The 22639-nt window shown below is 39.1% G+C and overlaps 1 protein-coding gene across 1 annotated transcript in view; it reads left to right on the top strand.

Annotated features, from left to right (window-relative positions):
• The first annotated feature begins 1033 nt into the window (after positions 1–1033).
• Positions 1034–22639, top strand: part of KPNA4 (karyopherin subunit alpha 4) — a 65214-nt gene continuing 43608 nt past the window's right edge. Inside the window, exon 1 of the mRNA XM_002814246.6 lies at positions 1034–1389. Coding sequence (XP_002814292.1) covers positions 1321–1389 — 69 coding nt within the window. The 5' untranslated portion in view covers positions 1034–1320. The remainder of the gene's footprint in view (positions 1390–22639) is intronic.

The following is a 22639-nucleotide window of genomic DNA, read 5'->3' as shown; positions in this document are numbered from 1 at the left end:
GAGTTTGTATCAGGGTCTCTTCTCCCCACCCAACTCCTCGATTCCTTGCTTCCGACCCGAGTTGCTGCTTTACATATCCCTGTACATTTGAGGTGTTATTCGTTGATATTTCAATATATTTTAAAATAATTTTCCATTTCTGTTTTGTGAAATTTTTGAATACGTTGTTTTGCATCTCGTGTCATTTCTGCCTCTGGTAATGTTGTCCTTGGTATCCTTGGAACTCATTTCCTTTCTCAACAGACAATATTCCCTGTCAGTTGCCACGGGCCCCGCCCTCTAGAAGTTCATACTTTGTGGTCAAGCAGCTTCTTTAACTTTCTAAGACGAATTACCTAGGAAGTGCTATTGTCCCAGGATCACCAGCTCTGCCTAAATTCCTACCTGTTGCGGGTGCTTAGTCACAGAAGATGAATCAGATTCGTCTAATGGGCCCTTTCCTTTTCCACCCACCTTTCCTGTCGTTTTCCGCTGAGCCTCCTCAACTCACGTCATCCCAGCAGGTCCTGGCCCCCAGACCCGGCCCTGGACGGCAGGGAGCCCCAGCCCGGGAACGGAGCTGCGAGTGTCCGACCCGGGAGAGAGCGAAGCTCAGATCTCTCTGCAAAGCGAACGGAGAGCGCAAGGAATGCCCAGGAAGACAGGGCGCGCCCGGGGAGAAAAGAACGTTACTTTAACGCAGCCTCGACCCTGAACCCCTGGCATCTAGGGCTTCCCAGACGAGTGGCGCAAAACAACTCGCCCTGCTGCGTTCCCGGGCCTCTCCTTCCCCTTGCTGGTTTCCCCTGAAGTCTACTTCTCTGTTGCTTCCAACCCGTCTCCGAAGGCACATGGTCCTTCCCCGCCTGCCCCCGCCGCACCCCTCCCGGCCCGGAGCCGGCTCCTCCCAGCGTCGTTCGCTTCCCCTTTCAGTTCGCTCTTTCCGCCCCGGCTCTCCATCGCCCCTTCTGATTGGTCGAACGCACCGGAGCCTGGTTGGCCAATGGGCGAGCTAGGCTGGAGGTGATGGGCGTGGTCGCAGCGCCGGGGCCCTCAGATCGAGGCTGCCTCCCCCCTCAGCCGGCAGCACATTCCGCCGCCGTTGCCGCCGCCCGGCCCCACAGTTGTCTTTGCCGGAGCTGCAGTCGCGCTGGGGTTAGGGCGGGGGGGCGGGCGGGGAGAGAAGGCCGCGGCGGAGGCAGGTGAGAGGAGGAAGGAAGCGGCGGCTCGGCGGGCACAGCAGCTCAGGCGGCGGCCCGGTTCCTGGGAGTGTCGGTGCGGCGCGGTGGTTGGGGCGGATCCCGCGGGGCCCGGGCGGGGGAAGGAGTCACCGGCCCGGCCATGGCGGACAACGAGAAACTGGACAACCAACGGCTCAAGAATTTCAAGAACAAAGGCCGCGACTTGGAGGTAAACTCGGGGACGACGCGGGAGGAGTGGGGGCTGTGGGCCTGGGGCGGGTCTCCGCTGGGACCCCGAGTGTGGGGAGTAGGGGCGGGAGCCGCCTCCGGGCCTCGGGGAATGGCGCTAGGGGCCGGCCCGTCCGTGACGCCTCTGCTAGCGCGCCGGGAAGTTTATGTCGGGCCTGCTCCGCCTCCGCCGGGGAGCGAGGTGCCCGGGTACGGCCGGCGCGGCCTAGGCCTGCCCGGCGGAGCCGGCTCGGCGCGGGTGCGAGGGGCCGGGCCGCGCGGCGGGGAGACCGGGCGCGGCGCGTGCGGAGGAGGCGTGCGTGTGCGGCCGGTGCTGCCCCGGCCGGGCCGCGGCCCCCTCCCCGGCAGTGGCGGAGATTCCGGCTCTCGCTCGGGCACCGACGTCTGGCGCCGCGGGAAGGAGGGCGGTGGGGATGGGAGGGTGAGCGTGTGGCTACCGAGTGGGGCTCTGAACTTCCTCAGCGAGGCCCGAGGCGTCTCCACTTAAAGGCATTTTTTCTGGTCTTCCCGACTCCCGCTTTACCCCTGCCTCCCCCCAATATCCAAACTACAGGACAACTTCTCCGTTGAAAAAAACACCCCCGGCGTGAGAGGCCATCCTGGTGATGCTAACAGTGCCTTCCAGCGGCCTGTGTTTTACTCTGGATATAGCTGATTCAAGATGTGGCTCACGGTGTGCCCTCTTCCAGGCAAAGGATACCCCTTATTTCAGCTTGTCCACAAATCTCTTTACCCCCTCCTGAGAGGAGACCACCAGCTGCATTCTTACATATAAAGTCCAAAGGGTTATACAAAGCTGTCATCCTCTAGTCTACAGTATCCTTTCCCTCCACCTGCTGGTGGTGGTAGTGGGGGATGGGGTGGGCTAGGGAATGGCACCATCACGTTTGATTATCTAAAAAGGAGAAAAAAAGCTTCATTGTCTTAGATACAGCTGCTCCCGAGATTGTCTACATAAGGTGTATGGGTTAAATACACACATGCACACACGCGTACCCACACACCCCACTGAGATTTTCGATAGAAGACTTCTTCCCTTCAGCTTTAAGAGTTCAGATAAATAGATTTAATACTTCCCTTCTGCATCTTAATCACGAGTTTAGCTTTTAGGGAAAGTGGTCACGCAGTATTTTTTATGTTGTTCCTCGGTACGTTTTCATAATGAAATCTTCAACTTCCCATGGCATTTCTGAACTTGAGAGTTTGCTTGACTGAGATATTTTTTGGGCTTTTTACAAAGCTGTTAATATTATCTTTAAAGTAGTTTATGCGTTTTAGTGGGTTTCATAATTTGAGGGACTACTAAGTGTCCAGAGCTGTTAATTCTATGGTTCTTTTAAGGTTAACATATTACCATTGTGATCCGTTTTTTTAATGCAAAGATGTCACATCTTTATTGAGATAATTCGCATGCCATAAAAATGAGCTTCTTAAATAACAATGATTTTTCAGTAAATTTACTTGTTTATGAAAGAATGTGGTGAAAATGTTTTTTACTAATATGAATACTTAGAATGAGAAAAAATCACAAATGATGAAACTTAAAAACTGGTAAGTACCACAAAATTACAGAATCCAGAAAAATAGCAATTAGGTGCTTGACAGATCCCTATAACCCTTTTTTCCTCTACATTTCTGGCTTCATTTTTCTAGCAGCTTCATTGAGATGTAATTCGCATGCCATACAATTCACCCACTTAAAGTGGCTTTTAGTGTATTCGTGGTTTTGCAACCATCACCACAGTCAATCTTAGAACATTTTCACCGCCCCAAAAAGAAACCTGTACTCATTAACAGTCACTCTCCAATTCCCAACTACCCCAGCCCCAGGCAACCAGTTTTTGTCTTCTTAGATTTGCCTATCCTGGACATTCCATATAAATGGAATTGTACAATTTGTGCTCTTTTGTAACTGGCTTCTTTCACATAGTGTAATGTTTTCAAGGTTTATCCATGTTGTAACAAGAATGTATCAGTGTTTCATGGCCGAATGATCCTTATGGCCGAATGATCCTCCAGCTCCTGGATATACCACATTTTATTTATCCGTTCTTCAGTTAATGAACATTTTCATTGTTTCCACTTTTTTAGCTATTTTACATAATACTACTAGGAACATTTTTGTGTGGACGTATGTTTTATTTCTTTTGGCTATATACCTAGGAATAGAATTGCTAGATCATATGGAAACTTACATTCAACCTTTGGTGGAATTGCCAGACTTTCTGAAGTTATCCTTATTTTTTAAATTGATGTTTCCTCCTACCTCATATCTTTTGGCACTTTAGTCAAAATCAGATTAAGTGCTGAGGCTGTATTAGAAGAATATTGTGATGTGTGACTTTTAAAAAATAAGTATATATTGACATTAGCCAGGTTGTTTTTTTTTCGAAATTTGTAGTGCCTTATGGTTGTCCTCTGGTGACTTTGATATCCTTGTGCATACATTAGGGGTAGGAATATTTTCACTTCCACCTAAGGAAATAGCATATGATTCTAATGGAAAGTCATACTTTGTCCACACTGTGACTTACTCAAAATCACATATGCTTGTAATGAGATAGAAACATTCTTTTTTGTGTATTTGTTACTTACATATCTGCTGTATCTCTCTAAACATTTATCAGCCTACTTACATATATGCTGTATCTCTCTAAACACTTATCACCCTTTAGATATGGTTACTACATTGTGTTACATAATGTATGTAGAATACAGCAAATTCTGAGAAAATAATTGCTTTTTGATTTGGATCTTATGATGACATCTATTTCATGGGAAGTCTTTGGAAAGAAGTATGGACCAGTGAATTTAACTTAATCCAGTATATCCAAAATACCATGCAACGTGTAATTTGTGTAAAATAATTGAGACGTTTCATATTATTCCTTTCATATTTTCAAAATCCAGTTTGTGTTTTACAGTTATGGCATACCTCCACTTGGACTAGCTGCATTTCAAGTGCTTAATAGCCACATGTGGCTAGTGGCTACCTTATTGTAACAGCGCATGTACAGAGTATAGCATTTAGGGAGAGGTAATTGTAGCATATTTTGATCTAACAGTTTCTTTGATTAGAAATGATGAAGAGTACAAAGTCCTAGAGTTTAGTTTAATTTGATCTCTAACTTTGTGTATGACCTTGGGGAAAATCGCTTAGTCTTATGGTTCTTTCATCTGTAAAACTAGAGGTACTTGACATCTGCTTCGTGAGTGTTGTGAAGATTAATAGGTAATGTTACGAAGATGCCTGGCAATTCTCTGAGCGTTTTATCACCTTCAGCTTTTCTGTTTGGGGGGAGGGAAGGGATTTAACAAGATTCAGTATAATTGATTCTCTTACTCCCTTATTTTCAGTGGCTGTTTTTTCTCTCTGCTTATATAACTTGTTACATTGAACAAGTAATAGGAAAAGGTTTTAATACAGAGACATGTAGCTGCTCATTGAAGGGCAGTTTAGACACACCAAATTAGTGATCCTTTTAAAGTTATAATTTCTGAGTGTTAGAGTTGAAAGTTATTCATAGATTTCAATCTGATACTTGTTCCTACCTCTCTCTACCATTCTGGCTCCTCTAAAATGTGGTCATGTTAAGTTTCTTGAAAGACAAAAGCATCAAAGAAGGCATATGTTGAGTATCCATTTAAAATAATTATCAGGAACTATCAGATGATATTCACCATGGCGTGGCTGCTTCTTACAGTGTTGTAGAAGATCCCCAGTCTTAGTTTGAGAATAGTAACCATAGAAAAGAGGGTATACAGTACAACACAGAAAATAGGTAGTGACCAAACTTGAAATAAAAAACTTGTCAGGATAAAGTAAATTAAGCTCATATAATTTATGTTTTTTAAAGTAGAGGGGAATTTTCTTGTCGATTTCCTAATAAACCTGCATACTTCTTATGAAAGTTCTGACTGTCTAGGTTCAAATAGAGCATAAAATATAACTAGATCTTTTAAAAACACAAGTTTAAGAAAACAACTTACCTTAAATATAAAAGAATATTAAAATGCTGCATAATTAGAAACTTGTGATTATCCACACAAACACAAAATATGAAGTCAGCTTGAACTTTTTTAAAAAGAGGTGCTTGGTTGGCAAGAGTTTAATAAATTGATCTGCTGTTTTGTTTTGAAAGAGCCTCGGTGATTTGTTAAAGTGTACAGAGTGAAAAGCATTGTTAAGGTATTAAGTCTTGTTAACTTTTAGAGACTGATCTCTCTCACCACAAATCTTGGAACATATTTACTATACTTAAAATAACTACTGTCTAATTTTTCACATAATCGTCCAAGCATGTGACGATATGAAATATCTGATAGAAATATAGTTAGGAATTAAATGAGTGTTTTTGTGCTTCCTGCCAACTTTCCTGGTTTACAAGGTAGCCAGTTTGCGAATTGCTTCATTGTTAGTTTTCCTGGAGATACCAAGATGCCCTTATTTTTCATAGTCACTAAGTATGTCAAATGAATATACAAGATTGGGAAGAATTGTAGGAGTGATTTAGATTTCAAAGAATGAAGCTACTTTAGAAAAAAAAAATGCAAAGGTAGTTTTTAAACATTGATTTCTAATACCTGATAGTGGTTGTGGGTCCTTAAAATATTTTTAAATGTTTTCTGGAGTAGCATTCATCTATTTGAGGCCTATAATGATGAATGAAACAAGAGCATGTCATCAGATTTAACCTTGATCTCTGATTTTGGTACTTACTTGCTGATTTAGTTTTGGAACAGAAGAGAGGAATATGACTGAAGGGAACTTTTTGAGCACCTCCTGTATATGCTTTTAATTGTATTTACATTTCTCTCAATCTTATAAATATTGAATTTATTTTAAAGAAGAAATTTTAAAGAAGAAACTCTTGTGCTTTTGATTTAATAAGATAACATTCAAGGGAATGATTTTAATTCAGGTGTGTCAGAGTCTGTTCTTTTTGTACTTTACCATATTTCCTCCATTTGACTTCTTTCAGCCTTAATGCCAGTCTCAAATTTGATGAAAAGGTTTTATGTGAAAGCACTGAGCATAGTCCACAGGGTATAATAGGTATTCAGTAAATGTTTTCTTTTTTTCTCAGAGGGGTTTTTGGAAATTGTGTGTCACTTGTGGACTTTCAAACACTAGAAAACACAGTTTGTTTTTTGTGCTTTTTGTTTAGGTTTGGTAAAAGACAGGGTTGGAGTTCTTCCATTTTCTATGGTTAATATGAGAACTATATATTGACACCTATAAAATAAGGACATTTTTCAAAACCAAAAATACATAGTGAGAAGAATGGCCATGTTGAACCTTTTTTTCGGGTCTTAATGTTTGGCTTAAGACAGGCGAATTCTCATCTGTTTCTGCATTCAGTCTTTTGTGATACACTGTTTTGGTCGAAGTGTGTGAAGAATATCCACCTTCACACAGACAGTTGAAAAAGAAAAGTGTGTATGTTTTCATAGGCTTTTCAGGATAATTATGGAGATTAAGTGATACTACACCGTAATTCCACAAGAGGTAGTTTCTTAAAGATTAGTTGCAATGTAGAATCTGAAGCCACATGAGTGAACTTTTCTTACATTGTTACATTAAAATCTATTGGTCTGTCTTGCACTTCAGATGTAACTTTTACCCATCTTTTACTGATGCTTTTTGTAACACCATGCATTGGATTATTTGGAAAACATTATGTCACTGAGTTATGCACATCTTCCAAATGCTAACATGTTTTATTCAATAAAAAATTCATGATTGTTAACCACACAATTCAGAAAAATCTTAAGTATTGAGAATCTGTCAGGTTCACAGTAGTGGATACAAGTTTTCTAAAATTCTAACTTTCTCTCGGAAGCTCAATTTTTTTTTCTTTTTTTTACTGTGCCTCTGGGACGAGTTTGGAGGAAGCTGAAATTTTATCATTAGCAATAAATGCTATAAATGGTTATCCTTGAAGCCATAGACTCATTTTGCTCATTTTTGTGAAAACATCTTCCAACCATTAAGTCCGAATAACCATAATTTGTCTGTCAGTCGTTTTTTCAAGTAAAAATAGTGTTCCATGAAAAAAGTGGCTAGGTCAGTTCACAACTCAGTTGCACAAGTACTTTTTCCTTGAGACAGTCGTCCTTCAGTAGAAGTTGGTATGCGGCAGAAGTGGCTTATATGTAATCTTCATTTTTTTCACACAATTAAAAAAGGCCAATATTTAATAAAAGTTATCATTTTTTACTGTTTTCTCAAGGACATTCTTAAGTGAGCTGACTTTTAAACAAATTTTAGATGTGAAATCAGTGACTACTATTGCATCTTGATGTCATTGCCTTAATTCATTCTAAAGCACCAGCGGTCTTACCCCTGTGGTATCAATTCAAATGTTAATACAATTTTTTTTTTTAAGGTATTAGTATTATCATTAGGAAAATAGTTTTGACCCTGTGTACTCTCTGTAAAGGTCTCAGGACCCACATAGGGGCCCGTGGACCATACTTTGAGTACCACTCTCTTAGTTTATCATTGCTTCTTTTGCACGCGAGTGTCACTTTTAATTAATACAGGCTCTTAAAGGACCTTATAGTATAGGGGTTAAAAGACATGGACTGTGGAGTCACTTAGGTCTGGGTTTGAACTCTGGTTTCTCCACTTAATAATTATGGAGGCTAACTTAATTCTGTCTAAGCCTTTGAAATGTTTAACAGTGCCTAGCATAAAGTACATGCAGAGTAAATGGAACCTCTTACTATTTCTGCCAACTTACTTAGTCATACATTGCATCCAAGTAAACCCCTGTGTTCCATATCAATATTACATTTTGCTTACAAAATTCCTCTTGTACCTCTGTGTGCCATAATCCAAACCACATCATACAAATTGAGGAAGGCTTCCTATTCCCCTTATTTAACAGTCACCTGAAAACCTACTTTCTCCCACATACTTCAGCCAAATTGTCACATACATACTAGTTTATGACTTCATTTCTTTAGTCCTATGTTGTAAGTGGGTTACTAAATGCTTTATGTAGATTTTGTCACTGTTTTCTCAAAAGATTGTAAATATAATCAGAAAACTATAATTCAGACTGTTTAGTACCCAGAATGAAAATGATATGAGGTCATAGATATTTATTGGTAATACAAGATTAAGTTGATTATTAAAGATGCTAAACTTTCCCAGGCACAGTGGCTCATGCCTGTAATCCCATTGCTTTGAGAGGCTGAGGCAGGAGGATTGCTTGATACTGGGAGTTTGAGACCGTCCTAGGCAATATAGTGAGACCTTGTCTCTACAAAAAATAAAAATAAAAAATTTAGCTGGGTGTGGTGGCACACACCTGTAGTCATACCTATTTAGGAGGCTGAGGCAGGAGGATCACTTGAGCCCAGGAAGTGGAGGCTGCAGTGAACTATGACCATGCCACTGCATTCCAGCCTGGGTGACAAGAATGAGATCTCATCTCAGATAGATAGAAATTTTTAAATGCTGACTTATTTTCTATTACTGTTTATTTACTATTTGGACAAAATTTGGTCACCTGTCATTTTTTCCCTAAATTTTTATTTACTTTAAACTTAATGTAAATTAGATTTTAATTAATGATGTATTTTGACAAACGTGGAATTCCATGAATTTTTTTACTAACAAAAGTCGGAATCCTAAGATAGTATGTTTTTTACTAGTTCAGTGATGGACATATTGTCTAATATTAGAGGGTAAATCATAGTCTATCTCAGTGTCCTGTTCTTTAATGAAAACTTTAGTTTGCACATATCTACTCTTTATGTTTTTTAAAGTATGTCTTTCTGGACCCTTGAGGTAAGTGTTACATAAATTTATTTAGTTGAGTAGTTTTATCCTGAAAGACCTATGTTAAGTGGTCTCTGCTTGGTTGTATTGAATGGCCCTGTCCTGTTTGCCACCTGTTCTGCCTCTTCACACTGGCTTTTTAGCCACTTTAAGCTGTTACTGGTCCAGAAAAACAAGCAAGATAATACCTTAAGGTTTTCAAATAATTGTTACATCACTCCTGGTTCTTTAGTAGGTGTGAAACCCAAATATTTTCCTGCTCTCTTTAAAACAGTGCAGAGGATTTGGTTCCTTGAAGCCGGGAGTTTGAGACCATCCTAGGCAGTATAGTGAGACCTCATCTCTACAAAAAATATTTAGATGGGTGTGGTGGTACACACCTATAGTCCTACCTATTTAGGGTAGGTTTAGTTTCTTATTTCACTTTTGTGGAGATGTTCACTTATGTGGAGATGTTCATTTTTCTACAGATATATATATAGAATTAGGTTCATTGTTGATCGGCTGTTTCAAACACCTTAAATTTATTCACGTTTTTTCTTTTAATGTTGTGAATAATTTTTCCCAATTTCCTTTTTATTCTCCAGCTTTAAAACAATGACAGTACAGGTTGAGCATCCAAATCCAAAAATCTGAAATCCACAATGCTTCAAAATCTGAAACTTTAAGCATGTACGTGATGCTTAAAGGAAATGCTCATTGGAGCGTACCAGATTTTGGATTAGGGATGCTCAATCTCTAAGTATTATGCAAACATTCTAAAATCCCAAAAAAATCCAAAATCTGAAACACTTGTGTTCCCAAGCATTTCACATAAGGGATACTCAATGATGAAAAGTTTAATTAAGACCAATAAACAAATAAAAAATAGGATCCGCCTCATTAGTCATTAGGGAAACACAGCTCTAAAGCATGATGAGACGCCACTTTACACCCACTAGGATGGCAGTATATAAAAAGAAAATAACAGGTGTTGGTGAGGATGTGGAGAAAGTGGAACCCTCATACATGCCTGATGGGAATGTAAAATGGTACGGCTGCTTTGGAATGCAGTTTGGCAGTTCCTCAAAAAGTTAAACAGTTAACATGTGACCCAGCAGTTCTACTAATTAGATATAAATCCAGGAGAATTGAAAACATGTCTGCACAAAAACTTGTAAATGAGTGTTCATAGCAGCATTATACATAACAGCTAAAAGAAGGAAACAACCTGGCTGGGCGCAGTGGCTCACGCCTGTAATCCCAAGCACTTTGGGAGGCCAAGGCGGGCCGGATCACCTGAGGTCAGGAGTTGGGAGACCAGCATTACCAACATGGAGAAACCCCGTCTCTACTAAAAATACAAAATTAGCCAGGCATGGTGGCGCATGCCTGTAATCCCAGCTACCTGGGAGGCTGAGGCAGGAGAATCACTTGAACCCAGGAGGTGGAGGTTGCAGTGAGCTGAGATCGGGCCATTACACTCCAGCCTGGGCAACAAAAGCAAAACTCCATCTTAAAAATAATAAATAAATAAAAATAAATAATTTAAATAAATAAAATGAAGGAAACAACCCAAATACCCATTAACTGATGAATGCACAAAGTATAGTATATAGATACAATGGAGTATTGTTCCACTATAAAATGAAATGTAATAGTTCACCCTTATCTGCAGTTTCAGTTACCTGCAGTCAACTGTGATCAGAAACTAGGTGAATATGCAATACAACAAGATATTAATATTTAGAGAGAAAGAGATCCCACATTCACATGACTTTTCTTACAATATATTGTTATAATTGTTCCATTTTATTATTAGTTATTAATCTCTTACTGTGCCTAATAAAGTAAGTTTTATCATAGATATGTAGGCATAGGAAAAAGCATACTACATATAGAGTTCAGTACTATCTGCAGCTTCAGGCATCTACTGGGGGTCTTGGAACACACCCTGTGCAGATAAGGGGGGGACTATTGTACTGACACATGCAACGGTATGGATGAACCTTGAAAACATACTGCCTGAAAGAAGCTAGTCACAAAAGATCCCATTCTATAATTCCAGTTATATTTGAGAGGATATAGTAAATAAATAAATAAAATTAAAAACTCTTTTTCCTACACTGTCCTTCCATACAGTCACTCAACACAATACTTCTGACACCAGATGTATGGGAGTTTTCCCCACACACCAGCTAAGCAGTCAGTTCTGCAACGGACACCTGCTGGGTATCCACTGACTCAATTTAATTCTGACACTGTCTACCTGGAGATAACATCAGATTTCAGGTTGAGAGCTCAGTCCCATGGGAGTGTCCCCGACTTCAGATGGAATCACAAGCACAGGTTATGTCTTCTGCCTCTGACTGACTGGCTATATACATAGAGTTCGCACTACCCGCTCCTTGGGTTCAATTAGCTTGCTAGAATGGCTCATAGAACTCAGGGAAACACTTTCCTTATGTTTGCTGATTTTTTTAATAAACTATATTACAAAGGATACAGATGAACAGTCAGATGTGGTATGTGGGAAGGGGCACTGAGTTTGCATGCCGTCTAGGCACCAGCATGTGTTCTGCTATCCAGAAGCTCTCAGAACCCATTTTGAGTTTTTATGGAAACTTCATAATGTAGGCATGATTGATTAAATCATTAACAAATGGTGATCAGCTTAACCTTCAGCCCTTTTTCCCTCCCCAGAGGTTGGAGGGTGGGGCTGAAAGTGCCAGTTCTCTAGTCATGTCTTGGTCTTTCCAGTGATCAGCCCTCATCCTGAAACTATCTAGGGCCCCCCAGTCACCAGTCATCTCATTAGCCTTCAAAAGACACTCATCACTGCATAGATTTTAAGGATTTTAGAAGTTGTATGTCTGGAAATGGGATGAAGACCAAATATTTCACAGAATCACAATATGAAATGTCCAGGATAGGCAAGTCCATAGAGACAGAAAATAAATTAGTGGTTGCCAGGGGTTGGGACAGAGGGAAAAGGGGGAATGATTGCTAGTGGGTATGGGGCTGATTTTTGTGATGTTGAAAGTCATCTGGAGTTAGATAGTGGTGTTCAATGCACAACTTTGTGAATGTACTAAAATAACTGAATTGTATACTTTAAATGGGTGAACTATATGGTATGTAAATTATATCTCAAAGCTGTTATATTAATATTAAAAACAACAATAGAAAACGTAAGAGATGAGTGGGAGTTGTGACAACTTTCCACTATTTGGGGGTCACAGCTGAACTCTAAGCAGCTCTTTTTCACTGACTTTCCCTTCTACCCTCCCCTGTATTGAATTCATTTGTTAAGCAAATATTTATTCAGCATCTGTATTGGAGGTTCTATTGGAGGTTACACATAATGCAGGCTGAGTTTCTATTCTTAAGAAGTTTACATTCTAGTAGGTCCAGATCTCTAAGATCTCTCAGTCAGCCTTAAGCTGGCTCTGTGGGTAAATTCAATCAGTATGAGCTAGATTCCTTATGTTTCTTTCTTAAACTCAAATTTACGATGAGTATTATACCTTAAGTTTGAAGAGAAAGAAAAGCCTAAATGTTTTGTATCTGATATCTCCTTGAGATTTATGCAAAAGCTTAGTTTTTAATGTGGGAACACCTAGGATTGCATCTCTTTAGTTATTTGCCATTAGGAAAGTTTAATAATAATTTTTTTCAGCCTCCATTTCTGCATCTGTAGAATTAAAATCCTATCCTAGTGGGGACTTGTTTTGAATTAGGCTTTTAAGAATGCAAGGAACACATCCTTATTCAGACTAGGTCAAGTAGGGATGTTAGGGAAGTTCAGGGACCAGTTCTCATATTATCCAAGACATGTCAGGTAGGATTGTCTTGATGGTAGGTGTTCATGGATCTGCAAAGTTCTGCTCTGCCAGCTGCTAAGTCAGCTGCTAAGTTTTATTTTCCCTTGCTACTGACTGTCTTAGTCTTTACGTAATTCTGTGTTAAATTACCAAGAGATAATCTGACTGAGCTAATAAGCTGTGCCCAAGCTGAAGCAGATTGTTTCTACTGCTGGCCTGCTTATGGATTGGCTTTTCCCAAGTCAGGTGCTTTCTTCCCAACTCCCACTACCAGTCTTCTGTGGTGTGAGGAGTATAGGGGTATCACATGAGAAGTAACATCGTTTGACTGCTTCTTCAGGAGCACCCCCGGAAAGAGCAGTTTCTTTTAGACAAGGTTGTAAATATGACATTAAGTTAGTTAATGTCCACCTCCGTTCTTACTTTGCTGTTAACTTTCTACTCACTGTCATAATCTGGGGCAAATCATTATTGTCTCATCTCCAGAGTGGTTACCTTGTTTCTGCTATTGCCTTTCTCCAGTTCATAAAATAACCTGCATGTTTTTAAAATAATAATAATAATAATAATAAAGTAAATCAATTCTCACCTCTCCTGCTTCATTAGCTTCTCACCACATTTAGTTTCCATACTCCTTACTGAGACCTTCAAGGCCATACCAAATTTGGTCCTTGTCTACTTCTCCTCCGTCTCACTCTACTGTCTCCCTTAGTTACTTATACTCTCATTCATTTATCTTCTTTTAATTCCACTAACAGATTAGTGGTGTTCTCCTCTTCACCCCTTCACACATGCTGCTCTGTCTGTGAGAATGCTTTCTCTGCGCCTCCAGTCCCCGTCTCTTTCCTTCATTCACATGGTTATTTCTCATCCTTTGAATCTCAGCTTCAAAGTCATTTACTCACAGAGGCCATCCCTGAAAAAGTTAATTGAAAGTTAAACCCCCCTGTTTTCCTTAAGAGCACCGATGATAATTTGTGTGTTTACTCAATGTTAGTTTCTCCCGTCAGACTATAAGCTCCCTGAAACGTACCTATTTTGTACACCACTATATTCTTAAGTCTCATTACAGAGCCTGGTATATAGTCAGCATTTAAGTAAATATTTGAGGGAATTAAATGAAAATTTTTTTTAAAGAAAACAGGAGTGTACTCTGATTAGAAGTAGTAACTAAATTAGAATTTTTATTCTTAAGGTTATCTTATGTATTATATAAATTTATGGAGTACAAGTGCAGTATTGCATAGTGATGAAGTCAGAATTTTTAAGTCTTATTTTTTCTCTTGATAGAAGTAATGCATGATCATTGTAAAAACACTTTCTGGAAAAATAAAAATAATTTTTCATATTCTCACTACTGTTAGTCTTTTGGATTGTTTCCTTTTTCATGTGTACATTTTTCCAAACATATTTGAACTTAATTTGAATTCTCATGAGAGTAACTCATATTAGAATACGGCAAAAGTTTTCATCTTTGGCACTATTGACGTTTTGGGCCAGATAATTTGTTGGGGGATGGGGGAGTGTCCTGTACACTGTAGGATGTTTAGCAGCATCTGTGGCCTCTACTTACTAGATGTCAGTAGCACATCCCCCCCTCCTAGTTGTGACAACCAAGAATAGTCTTCCGAAATTGCCAAATACCCCTTGTGTGGCAAACTCACCCCAGATGAGAACCATTAGAATGCAATTACTTCAGTAAACTTCCCAGAACATCATTGCTGTTTTCACTTTTCAACCCAGAAACCTTCAGTGGCTTCCTATTATCTCTTAAGAGGCACTGAAAAGTTCTTAATTAGCTAGGCATTTCAGGCTCTCTATTTGGTTTAACAGATATTTGAGTGTTTGCTGCATAAATGCTAGTAAAGTTATAAAAGTGAAATTACTTGTCCAAATCAATTCTTACCTTTTTAGTTGATAACTCCCCATCCAACTAACTTCATCTCTGACTCTCTACTTCAGGCAAGTGAACCCACCTCACATTTAACATTCAGTTCTGCTTTTCCTGTATTTGCTTTTGTTGGGTCTCTCCTGGAAACACCTTCTAGTCTCCCCTTTACCTTGCCGTTTCTTATTTATGCTTCCAGATAGAACTTAAACTTCCACAACTCAGTTAAGTTTTCACTACTCACATCAATTCATATGAATCTTCCCTTTCCTGAACTCTTAGAGCAGTTATTTATGTACCTATATTCTGATATTTTCTTCTGTAAGACAGTGTTTTTACTTTTCATATGTTTTTGTAGAGAAAAGAGTATTGCAAAAGGATATGTGTGGCTTGTATGCCAACTACTTGGATAACCCAGATGAAATGGATAAATTCCTAAAACACATAACCTGTCAGTACTGAATCATGAAGAAATAGTAAATCTGACTAGACCTATAAGTAGTAAGGAGATTGAAACAGTAATTTTAAAATCTACCAACAAAGAAAAGCCCAGGATCATTGGCTTCACTGGTGAATTCTACCAAACATTTAAAGAAGAATTGATGCCAGTCGTGCTCAGACTCTTTCAAAAAATGGAAGAGTTCCAAACTCAAGGCCAGCCCTACTCTGATACTAAAACCAGAAAAAGACATTATAAGAAAAGAAAACTACAGGCCAGTATCCTTGAGGAAAATGGATGCAAAAATCCTTAACAGAATACTGGTGCACCAAATCCAATAGCACATTAAAAGGATCACGTGCTATGACCAAGTGGAATTTATGCCTGGGGTGCAAGGATGGTTCAACATATGAAAATCAGTATGATACACCACATTAACTGACTGAAGGACAAAAATGACACAGTCATACCAGTTGATGGAGGAAAAGTTCAGTACCAAACTGACAAAATTCAGTGCCCTTTCATGATAAAAACACTCAAACTAGGAATAGAAGAAAATTATCTCAACATAATAAGGGCCATATATGAAAAGCCCACAGCAAACAACATATTCAGTGATGAAAAACTGAAAGCTTTTCCTGTAAGATCAGAAATAAGGCAGTGGCAGTGTGTGCTGGCTCATGCATATAAGTCCAGTGCTTTGGAAGGAGGCCTCAGTGGGAGGATCACTTGAGCCCAGGAGTTCGAGAGCAGCCTGGGCAATATAGCAAGACCCTGTCTCTACAAAGAAAAAATAAAAACTATCCAGGCATACAGGCATGCACATGGAGTCCCAGCTACTTGGAAGGCTGAGGAGGGAAGATTGCTTGAGCCTAGGATTTTGAGACTGAAGTGACTGCCACTGCACTGCAGCCTGGGCAACAGAATAAGACTCTTTCAAAACAAAACAAACAAGGATGCTCACCCTTGGCATTTCTCTTCAACGTAGTACTAGAAGCCCTAGCTAGAGCAGTTGGGCAAGAAAAAGAAATGAAAGACATCCAAATCTATAACAAAGATGTAAAATTATCTCTGTTCACAGATGACACAGTCACTCTAAAGATTCCACAAAAATGATTAGAACTAATAAATTCAGCAAAGTTGCAGGATACAAAGACAACATACAAAAAAAACAGCTGTTTCTATACACTAACAGTGAACAATCTGAAAAGGGAATTAAGAAAATCTCATTTCCAGTAGTGTCAGAAAAAATACTTAGGAATAAACCTAACCAAATAAAAGAAAGGCTTATATGCAAAACATTGCTGAAAGAAATAGACACAAATGAAAAACAATCCAATGTTCATGGAAAACTTAATATTGTTAAAATGTCCATGATACCCAGTCTAAATATTCCATTGCAAGCCCTATCAAAATCATGGCAGCATTTTTTACAGAAATAGAAAAGCAGTCTTCATAAGGTACCACAAGGACTCTGAATATCCAAAACAATCTTGAGAAAGAACAAGCCTGGAGACCTCATGCTTCCAGACTGAAAGACATATTACAAAGCTACTGTAGTCAAATCAGTGTGGTACTGGCATAAAGACATAAACAGTGAAACAGAATAGAGAGCCCAGAAATGAACCCCTGCATATTCGGGCAAGTAATCTTCAACAGAGATACCAAGACTACACATTGGAGAAAGGATAGTCCTTTAACAAATGGTGCTGGGAAAACTTGATATCCACCTTGCAAAAGACTGAAATTGGACCCTTGTACTATATACAAAAGTCAACTCAAAATGGATAAAAGACTTAAACATAAGATCTGAAACTGGCAAACTAGAAGAAAATAGAGAAAGTTTTATAACTTTGGTCTCGGCACTGATTTCTTGGATAAGACACTTAAAAGCAAAGCTATAAAAGCAAAAATAGACAAGTGGAACAACATCAAACTGAAAAGTTGATGTGCAGCCAAGGAAACAATCAAGAGTGAAAAGACAACCTGCAGAATGTGAGAAAATATTTGCAAATGATGTATCTGATAAAGGATTAGTATCCAGAATATATAAAGAACTCCTGAAACTCAACAATAGCAAAAACCAACAACCCTATTTTAAAATGCGCAAAAGGCTTGAAAAGATATTTCTCTAAGGAAGATAAACAAAATAGCCAATAAGCGCATGAAAAGATGCTCAACATCAGTAATCATTAGGGAAATGCAGATCAAAACAACTATACCATCTCCCACCCATTAAGATGACTACTATAAAAACAACAAAAACAAAATAACTGTTGGTGAAGATGTGGAGAATTCAGAATCCTGTGCATTATTGGTGAGAATGTAAAATGGTGAAGCTACTATGAAAAACAGAATGGTGGTTCCCAAAAAGTGAAAAATAGAATTATTCTATGACCCAGCAATTCCACTTCTGAGTATATATCCAGATGAATTGAAAGCAGGAACTAAGATACTTGTACACTCTAGTTTATAGTAGCAGCATTTGCAATATCCAAAAGGTGGAAGCAAAAGGTTATTTAATGTATAAAATAGATAGATAAAATGTGTATGTACATACAGTGGAATATTATTTAGACTTAAAAAGGAAGGAAATTCTCACATAGTACAACATGGATGAACAATAAGCGTTATGCCAAGCGAAATATGCCAGTCACACACACAAAAAAATACTGTATAATTCCACTTATACAAGGTACCTAGAATAGGCAAATGCATAGAAACAGGAAAAGGAATGATGGTTGCCAGGGGATAGAGGAAAGGAGATAGGGAGTTGTTTAATGGATGTAGTGTTTCGTTTTTTGCAAGACCAGGATAGTTTTGGGAGATTTGATGCACAACAATATGAACATTCTTAATGCTGCCGAACTCACTTTAAAATAGTTAAAATGGTAAAGCTTATGTTATGTGTTTTTTACTACAGTTTTTCTGAAATTTTCTAAATTTTAAAGTGGTTAAGATAGTAAATTTTATTGTTATTGTTATGTATATTTTACCACCACCACCACCAACAACAACAAAAAAACCCAGAGCAGTAACAACACCACATGCCGGTGAGGATGTGGAGCAACAGGAACTCATTCATTGTTGGTTGGGAAGGCAAAATGGTACAATCACTTTGAGAGGCAGTACAAAACTGAACATACTCTTACCGTATGACCCAACAATAGCACGCCTTGGTAATTAACCAAATGAGTTCAAAACTTATGTCCACATAGAGCAGCTTTATTCATAATTGCCAAAACTTAGAAGCAACTAAGATGTCCTTCAGTAGGTAAATGGATAAATTGTGATATATCCAGACAATGGCATATTAGTCAGTGCTAAGAAGAAATGAGCTATTAAGCCCTGAAAAGACATGGAGAATCTTAAATGCATATTGCTAAAAGAAACAAGACAATCTGAAAGACTATATACTCTATACTTCCAACTATATGACATTCTTTAAAAGGCAAAACTATAGAGACAGTAAAAAGATCAGTAGTTGCCAGGGGTTGAGGGTGAGGGAGATGAATAAGGAGAGCACAGAGGATTTTAGGGCAGTGAAAATACTGTTTGATACTAATGGATGCATATCATTATACATTTGTTAAAACCTATAGAGTATGCGACACCAAGAATGAACCCTAATGTAAATTGTGGACTGTGGGTGATAGTACATGTAGGCTCATCAGTTGTAACAAATGTACCACTCTGGTAACAGGTCGTTGATGTAGGGGGAGGCTTTGCCTGTGTGGGGGCAGGGAATATATGGGAACTGTCTGTACTTTTTACTGTTTTCCTATAAACCTGAAACTGCTTGAAAAGTAGTCTTTTGTGTGGCATGGTGTCATTCCTGTAAAAATCCTAAATATATAAAATTGGTGATATGCAGTAAAAACACCAAAACACCCATGAGAATCTGATCAGGCAATTAATTAGGGAAATAGTTGCATTTGGCAGAGAAAAATAAGGGGAGGAGAGGATTGTGAATAAAGGGAGATTTTAGCAGTATTCATAACACTTTAAGATTTTTATTTCTTCAAAAAAAGGCAGATATGACAAGATAACATTAATACATTGGGTGTCATGAAATTTTTTTGTATATTTGACATTTCATAGTTGGACTTTTTAAATTCATCTTATAGAATTGGTTAATTTGGGATGCACATGTCGCCTACGTACTCCACTGACTAGTTAGTAGAAGGGAACCATTATGGTCAGTTTACACAGATTTAGTCAAAAGCTCACCTTGGAAACATCACCAGAAATGGGAATTGCTTTGCAGTGTGGCTTAAGAGACCAAAGAAGGGCCAGAGAGTGAGTTTCGTTTCCATTTTGAGAAAATTTAATGTTTTGTAGATACCAGGGCTCAGTTTTAGTTTTGTAACTTATTCAGTTCAGTACTATACCACAATAAATGAGACGTGGGTTAGAAGCTCTAAGTCTTGAGTGGTATTTTAAGCATATTAAATAGTGTGCAGGGATGGGAATAAATGGTAGCAGAAACAGACCAGAATTCAGTAGATGAGGGGTGGGGAGCGATATTGGAACCTTTGTTTATCCAAACAAAGGTTGGTGATTAACCATATTAGTTTATAAAGTAAATGTACGTTTAGTAATCCTCATCTTATTTGACCTATCCCCAACACTGGATGTAGTTGATTGTGGTTCCCAAAAAATAGTATTTTCACTTGGGTCCATATTCGCATAGATTCTTCTTTTTTTTGAGATGGAGTCTTGCTCTATCACCCAGGCTGGAGTGCAGTGGTGCGATCTCGGCTCACTGCAACCTCCGCCGCCTGGGTTCAAGCGATTCTCCTCCCTCAACCTCCCAAGTAGCTGGAACTACAGGCGTACACCTCCACGCCTAGCTAATTTTTGTGTTTATAGTAGAGTCAGGGTTTCCCCATGTTGCCCAGGCTGGTCTTGAACTCCTGACCTCAAGTGATCCACCAGCCTTAGCCTCCGAAAGTACTGGAATTACAGGTGTGAGCTGCCATGCCTGGCCTTGCACAGATTCTTGACTGCCTTCTATCTCAACTGATTTGTCTCTTAGTCTTGTACCTCTTATTTTGTGGTGCCTCAGGTTATGCTCATTTTGCAGGTAATCTCATCTGGTGATCTGGTTTTAAATATTTGGACACTGACAACTTTCCAAATTGATATTTTTAGTCTCAGCCTCTTTCTTGAACTCAAGATTCAACTGACTACTTGACATCTCATTCGACGCATTATAAGTACCTTAAACTTAGATCTAAAAGTGATATTACCCCCAAAAACTTGCTAATCAGTCAGTCTGCCCCATCTCAGTAAATGGCAGTTCCATCCTTCAGTTGTTTGGATCAAAAACCGTAAAATCATTGTTTCCTCTCCTTGACAGTTCTATCCAGTCTGTTAGCAAATTTTGCAGGTTCTGTCTTCAAAATATATTCAGACTCATGTTTTATGATCCCCACTGCGACCACTCTGGTCCAAGATATTATCTCTTGCTGGGATTACTGCACTTGTGGTATATTCCCAACACAGCAGCTGGAGTAATTCTCTTTTAAATCAGAACATGTCTCTCCTCTCCTTTGCTCGTCCCCCAGTGGCTTCCTAGCTCAATTAGAGTAAATGCCAAAATCTGTACAGTGGCTAGCCTCCATTTCCTACCCCTCTTTGTTCACTGCATGTCAGCTATCCACCTGGCTTGATCACTCTTCTCAAGGTCTTTATTTAAAAATGTCCTTCCTGGCTTTATATTTTTCTGTCTAATACCACTGAAACACACTATACATTTTAACTTTGTTTACAGTCTCTCACACTAAAATGCAATGAATGCCATGAAGACAGAGATTTTGTCATTTTCTGTTTTCTCCTTAACACTCAGAACACTTGTGGTCAGTGAACATGTGTTGGGTGAATGGTTTCCTATGCACATGCATACATCTGTTTAGTATGTGAACATAACTAGAGGGCTTTTAAAATAGTGCTTTGGCAAAGTAATTCGATAATTTATCTTTCAATGAAGATTTTTCTGTTGCTAAGTTTAATGTCTTTGACATAAGTTCACAAAGAAAAAGAATATTTTGAAAGTAAACACTGAAGAGAAAAAGAGAAGGAAAAATAGCTTATTTGAAGGAATATGTAACAGAAGTAGACCTAGAATGAAAAAGTAATGTGATGTAGTGTAAGGAATATTGGACTGGATCCAGGATATCTAAGCTTTGGTGTTCTTGAAGTCGCTGGGCCATAGTTCCTTTCTCCATAAAATGAAATAGTTTAAATGATTTCTGTTCTCTCCAGTTACAAAATCCTGTAATACTATTTGTTTAAATTTTTCCGTAAGAAAACCATGACTTTGAGTTTTTTATGTTCTTATAACATAGAAGGAAAATGTTCCTCAATCTCTCTTGCTTACACATTTGGTATTGTTTTATAAATGGGAAAAAAAGAACTATTTTTCTCATCTGAAAATGTACCAAATCAGCAGAGAAATCAGATTCCTTCAAGCAGTAATATAAAAGCTTGGGTTCTATTGACCTTCTTAATTTGGGTATATCTCATTTCTTCTCTTACTCTTCTTCGGTAATTTTTCCCAGTGTCTTTTCCCATGAGTTGAGTTTTCTTCAAGTCACTCAAACAATTTGTGAAATTTTATTTCTTCTGTTAAGGATTCAAAGTTTTTTGTTTTTTTGAGACAAAGTCTCTCTCTGTCACCCAAGCTGGCATGATCTTGGCAGGGAGTTTGAAGAGAAGTGATCATTCTTGGTAGCATTTGATCAATTCCCTTATAACCCATTAATCCTAGAGTACCTTCCTTTGTGCTCATATAAAACTTACATATGTGTTTGTTTACTAGAGTAGATTTATTTATAGGTTGTCCTCAGTCGCCTTCTATAAGTGATTCTGAAAGTTTATCTTGCAGTGTTTCCCATCCCTGAGAAGGTTATATGTGTCTCACCAAACCTATGGTCATTTCTAACCTTTTTTCTTTCCCTGTTGAACACCATCTCTTTGCCAGTGTGCACATATACACGAACACACACACACAGTTTGGTAATTGTCTCTGCTACCAAAACTAGCTATTGAAAGGTCAAGGAGGCCGGGCACAGTGGCTCATGCCTGTGATCCCAGCACTTTGGGAGGCCGAGGCAGGTGAATCACCTGAGGTCAGGAGTTCAGGACCAGTCTGGCCAATGTGATGAAACCCCGTCTCTACTAAAAATACCATGCCACACTGGGCGTGGTGGCGGGCACCTGTAATCCCAGATACTCGGGAGGCTGAGGCAAGAGAATCACTTGAACCCAGGGGGCGGAGGTTGCAGTGAGCTGAGATCGCGCCAT

Source organism: Pongo abelii, chromosome 2 (genome assembly GCF_028885655.2).
Source record: "Pongo abelii isolate AG06213 chromosome 2, NHGRI_mPonAbe1-v2.0_pri, whole genome shotgun sequence".
Taxonomy (NCBI): Eukaryota; Metazoa; Chordata; class Mammalia; order Primates; family Hominidae; genus Pongo; species Pongo abelii.
The sequence above is the reverse complement of the archived record's forward strand: the minus strand, read 5'-3'. Positions and strand labels throughout refer to the sequence as shown.